Source organism: Cyprinodon variegatus, unplaced genomic scaffold (assembly GCF_000732505.1).
Source record: "Cyprinodon variegatus isolate N-32 unplaced genomic scaffold, C_variegatus-1.0 Scaffold95, whole genome shotgun sequence".
NCBI classification, from domain to species: Eukaryota; Metazoa; Chordata; class Actinopteri; order Cyprinodontiformes; family Cyprinodontidae; genus Cyprinodon; species Cyprinodon variegatus.
This window is the reverse complement of record NW_015150548.1, coordinates 502226-508201: the sequence shown is the minus strand read 5'-3', so window position 1 is coordinate 508201 and position 5976 is coordinate 502226. Positions and strand designations below refer to the sequence as shown.

Sequence of the window (5976 nt, the reverse complement as noted above, 5' to 3'; positions counted from 1 at the left end):
GTACTTGCCTGATCCTGTTCTGTAATGTTTACCAGCCAATGGCCAGGTGGGCTAGCCCCAATGTTAGCCTTGAGTTAGCATTGAGGCTGAGGCACTTATAGGCACTTATAGTGTCTATCCGGGACTGTGTCATGGGGGCAGCAGGCTGAACAGAGACGTACATACTTCCCTCTCGCCAGACACCGCCCCCAGTGGGATTGGAGGGAAGTTGAAGTGCTCCCAGGCCGGCTGAAACAAAGTCACTCTAGAGTGTCCTAGGCCATCACCTGGGAGCATATAAGCAGATGTCTGAGCCTTCCTGAGCTGTGGTGGATAAGCAGCACTCCTCAAAGCCTCTCCCAGATGATTGAGCTCCTCACCCTATTTATACAGTAGTGTCATATCAACCTGCAGAAAAAGTTTATTTCAGCTGCTTGTTTCCAGGATTTTATGTTTTGGTCATGGTCCAGATTTCATGACCATCAGGGTAGGAACAGAGACCAACTGGTTTATCGAGAGCTTTGTCTCTTTGGGCTCAGCTATTGTCACAAAAATAGTTGCATGCAGTATCCACATTATGATGATAGCTACACAGATTCCTCTATCTATCGCCCGCTCCATCCTTCCTTCATGTTTAAACTGGAACTCTCCTCTTATCTGAAGCCACCTCCTTTCAGTCCAGAACCACAACCTCAGACTTGGAGGAACCAATCCTCTTCCTGGCTGTTTTGCACTTAGCTGTTAATGACCCATCACATGCTGTAGATTGTGGCAGGAGGTATACTTTAATAAACCTTACTCTGTTGGGGAAAGCACTTTCTGCTTGGAGCAAGGGAGTAAAACTCATTTTTACACCTGGCCACTTTGGCATCATAAAGGCTTTAAAAGGATGAATCTTTGTATTTCCTTACTACTCTCATTTATTCTATAGTTTAAGTCATTTTGTACACTTTTAAAAGAACAGATGCTTCTAGTTTATAACATGTTCCTTTTTGGCTATCGAGAACCAAGTGCATAAGACTAATTTACACTACCCTCTCAAAACCAATTTGTGCCGAGCTCGGTTCTTTGCGACCATTTGCACACCATGCTAGCACTGTTCCTCGCCTCCAAGTGACAATCTACGGTACTACTGCTCTCTAGAGCTAAACAAGAAAATCAACATGACGGCACCTGCAACATTAAGGAAGTTTGGTTATAACTGTGATATTTATAAGAAAAAAATGACAGACGTTGAGGTTCATCACACTGCTACGCAGAATCATCAATTAAAATCATGTGACACGGTAGGGAAGCTAGTATTTTTATGAATGTCTGAAATTTCATGATTACAGAGGCTGACTGTAAGGAGTCGACACAGTCTGCTCATGCGTTCTTTGTTATCTGAGAACTGAGCCAGAACTAACACCAGTGGTGTCAAAAGTACACACAGTTGTTACTTAAGTAGAAATATAGATGGTGTAGTTTAAAAACACTCTGGTAAAGTTAAAGTATCTACTTGACCTCTTTACTCAGTAAAAGTGAAAAAGTATGTGCCCTAAAAACTCGGAAAGTTCTTTTAGATAGGGCCAAAGATAAGGGAGGTGTTGTTGGTCTCCGTCTCCTGATACGCTCTCGCCTATGTCCGACATTTCAGACATTTCAACATCTTTTTCTGAATCTGACATTGTAGCATGGCATAGACAATTCACGTTTACAGTTTGAAGAACACCTGCTTCCTTCTGATTATTTCCTTTGGCGTCAGGACAAATGCGACGAATAGCTAACCAATGAGTGTTTGCATTTTAAGAGTCATCCAATTACACTAGTTTTGACTAGATGTGGATGGTCTGGATGATCTGCATCGGATGGCGCACATAATGTGACATAAATATTAAACCGAACATTAAACCGAAGCCAAGAGTAACGAGTAACGTTTGTTTTAAGAACATAAGGAATAGATAGTACAGATACTTATGTAAAAATGTAATGAGTAGAAGTAAGAAGTAGGAAGAAAAATAAGTAATAGAGTAAAGTATAGATAACTAAAAAGTGTACTTAAGTACAGTAATGAAGTATTTGTACTTTGTTACTTGACACCTCTGACCGCGCCAAGACCTACTGATGAACTAGTACCAGTTTTTGGCAGGGTTCGGTTGTGTCTGGCATAGTCCAGTTCAGTTTTGCATGCCATTTAACCTTAGATGTTATATCAATTATTGTGCTCGGACAGATCCCGTTACGGTTTCAAAAGGGTGGTGTAAATGGGTCCCAATTCTGCAAGCAGACCTTGAGTCTTATATCTTATAGGGTGATTGCCATTAGATGCAGAGTCACATCTTGATATCTCTTTGTCTACAATGATAAAAAGCTTAATTTATGTAGTAAGGTGAAGCTTCCCGACACCATCCAACCTTCACAAGGTATAAAAAAGAAACAAAATTCACCACAGTTTTTATAGTAGGCTAAACAGATTGTGGATTAGCCATATACCAAGGCTGTCAGAAAAAACAAAAAAAGGCTTTTCAGCTGTTATCTTTTTTATGAATATATATTGACAAGGAACAAATAAACCAAAAAGAAATGTCCTTTCTTTTTGTGTGCTCAGTTGATCTTTCTCATAATCCTAGCTGAACGTGAAGCCAACTAAACAGCAAACCTTGCAGATGCAGAGATAAGTTGCCTTCAGGAACATGGGCTTAGATCTGGATGCCTGCCAACCCCCGCCCTGAGAAATCAGCATCGCAGCGCTCAAGAGTTGACAAGTGCGCCTCCCCCCTCTCCAAACGTTGTTTGACAAGCCCATCTTTATAGACTTCGCCTGAGGCAGTTTCTTTTTTGAAAAAAAAAAAAAAAAAAAAGGCAAGCTCAAAGCCACAGATTACACATTCTGCTCTCAGTCCGTGTGCGGGTGAAACAACCTGCAGATACAGCAGCAGCGCAGGGAGTCAGTGCGCTTCTCAGGTTTTGGAGACAAACGACGCTGAGCATCACTCCAGGAACACATATCTCATATCTGGATAGTTTTATTTACAATATATATTTTTTTTCATTATTTTTATTATTGCATGATTGTTGGTTTTACGCATCGGGTGCACCTGTGGATTCACCGCTGATATTTGGACTGAAACCTGCAACAGCAACAACTAAAAAGCGATTTCTTTCAACTCTCATTTGATATTCCTTTACGCTCAAACGGCTCCAGTTGTTATTTATTTATTTTTTATTAGAGGAGTAGCGCACAATGCTGTTGGGAGTCTTCCTTCTGGCGGTCCCTTTACTGAGCATCCCCGGATGCGAGGCGTCTTTCGTGCCGTGTGAGCCGTGCGACCAGAAGGCCCTGTCCATGTGTCCCCCGGTGCCTATGGGCTGCCAGCTGGTGAAGGAGCCCGGCTGCGGCTGCTGCCTGACGTGCGCGCTGGAGGAGGGCCAGACCTGCGGGGTGTACACGGGGCCATGCATGCGTGGCCTCCGTTGTCTGCCCAAGAGCGGGGAGGAGAAGCCGCTCCACGCGCTCCTGCACGGCCGGGGGGTGTGCGCCAACGAGAAGCTGCACAAGCTGCAGCATCCACCTAAAGGTATGCACCGATTTGTGCAATAAACAAGTCATTACTAAAGAAAAAAAAAAAGGGGGCTATTGTGCATGTATTTTCCTTGCAAGAATTAAAACAGGAAAAAAAAAAAAAATAAATCCCCCCCAAAATGAGATCCTGATTGGAGATGAAGAGTTTAGAGCTGACCTGTCATTATGCATGTGACCTTATGAACTCTAGCAGATTAACTTGTCATTTCAGTTTGAAAGAGCCTTTTTAGGGCTCCCAACTGTAAATCAGAAGGTTTCCCCCCCAGCCTCAGGCAACCCAGATGACTTAAAACAAGGGAGCAGATTACAGGTGGTGGCTCCCTTTGAATGGAAGAGTCATTGTGTCTGTTGGGGTAGAGGGGGGTGGGCGATGATGGCAGCTTTTCATCCTGTAAAGTCATATTTTTACGTGGCACTTTTCTTTCATCTGACCCCAACGTTTTTGTCCTGTCACCATCCCTCTTCTCTTCTTTCGTTTATCTGGCAGCAGTCCCGTTTACTCCTGTGTCCCGCTCTTATCATTGTTCTCCTTTATTTTGCATGTCAACCCTCTTGGTTCTGGCTGATGGATTTTAGCCCTTTATAAGCAATATAGTGAAGCTGTATTAAATAGCTTTTTAAATAGCAAATGTTACTTTTTGCACCAACTATTTTGGTTTGAAGTGGCTGTCTTGTATTCAATAGAGAATGTTAATTGCCACAGCCAATTAAAAACCTCCACACTTTCAGAATAAATATAAATAATAGCATGGATCTTAAAGTAATGTCATAATCAGAGTTTTATATGAATCAAAATATAATGAAATGTTAAAATGTACTTTATTTTGAAAAACCAACACCACGGGTTCCTGTCAGTCCTGTTAGCTGGTTAGCCTATGTAGCTAAACGGTAGCTACAGTGCAAAATTAGGCTACTGTCTTAAGTAGTGAAGGAAAAACTTGAGACAAAAAGCCCAGTGTTAGCAAATTAGCAACTTTGTCGCTACATTTGGTGACTTTTCGGATAATTTCCTTTTTTTTGAAAGCAACTAGAGACAAATTTAATGACTTTTCATGTAGTCAGAGCGAAGGGAGAACTTCCCACAGCAAATGTATAATGCATTTGCAAAGCTGCCCATATTCCTCCCTAGACTACAAAGCGGGATATATCTTAAACTGTTGCACTAAAATAATGAGCTGATTACCAAACAGCTTGAATCACTTATTAGCCTCTTAATGCTTAGGCATTAAACTAAGGCAAACATACGTTGGATTTTAACAAAATTTTTACAGAAGTTACTTACTGTAGTTGGCCCACCACCGTGGTTAAAGAAATTAAGAGAAAACCTAGAATGTGTGATTGAACTATAGTGACAATTTAGAACTGTCAAAAGTGGATTGGTTATGAAAATATTAAACAGGATTTTACGTTCCATCCAGCTTTAACTGGTTTAGAAACTATTGCTAAAGTCAGAACTGCTTGCAAGAAAAGCATCTTATCTCCACAGCAGCCCCGCGATGCACCAGCAACTAAAAAAGTTCGTTACCTGTGACAATTCTGTGCAGAAAAACATGGCAGACGTGCGAAAGCTTCTTCTGCCAGTTACTTTAACACTTGGACAACAGGAAAGACATTGGCCGCATTTCAATGTGTACTTGTCTGTTCTCGTTTGCTCCTGAAACGTCATCCTCCTCAGCACAATACTGTTCCAATTCACAAGAACACAAGACAGAGAACGGACCAAGTCTCCGGATGTTGTTCTTGCCCCCTAACTCTTTACGACAGGCATCCCCAAAGTCGGTCCTCGAGGGCCGACTTTGTGGATGCCTGCTTTACAATTATCGATCAAAGCAGATTTATGCATTCTCCAGACTTACAGCTACATCGGTATGCACTACGGCAGCAGCAACTTCCAGGGGGGCACAAAGTTTAGAACATTCAATCAAAAGTTCACTTATCTGCTGCTGTTCTACGAAAATCAGTTTTAAGATCATTTTAGGTGAGAACAATATACTTATTAACCTTCGCTATATGGCGCATTTACTGATTTCATGCGTAATTTAAAAAATTCTAACAAGTTCTGATGTTGAGAGGCCAGTGGCAACCAGCGGAGCTCCTAGGCTAAAGGGCTGGTTATACTCCCAGTGTGTCGCAGTGTGCTTGTCGCAGATGTTTTTGATTTATGCCCAATATTGAAGCTTGGTCTGCGCTATGTTAGTCCACACCACAACGCAAGAGGGACAATCACGAACTAGCTGAGGGTCTAGATACGGCCGAGGCGGTGAGGAAGTGGGGGCAGGTTTGTGCAACAACATAGGGGCGGAAAAAAGCGCTGATCCACGTGGAAAAAGGGTCCCAGCGTTCTCTCGAACCTCGCTCTTCTAGCTGGTCCAACTTCAGGAGTCGTTTTCCACAATGGCGGTCATACAAACAAAGCAAGCCGGTAAGGTACTAAA

General features: G+C 42.4%; 1 protein-coding gene across 1 annotated transcript in view; it reads left to right on the top strand.

Annotated features, from left to right (window-relative positions):
• The first annotated feature begins 2849 nt into the window (after positions 1–2849).
• The window catches only part of LOC107084241 (insulin-like growth factor-binding protein 5), an 8181-nt gene continuing 5054 nt past the window's right edge, over positions 2850–5976 (top strand). Inside the window, exon 1 of the mRNA XM_015373984.1 lies at positions 2850–3536. Within this exon, the coding sequence (XP_015229470.1) occupies positions 3203–3536 (334 nt within the window). The 5' untranslated portion in view covers positions 2850–3202. The remainder of the gene's footprint in view (positions 3537–5976) is intronic.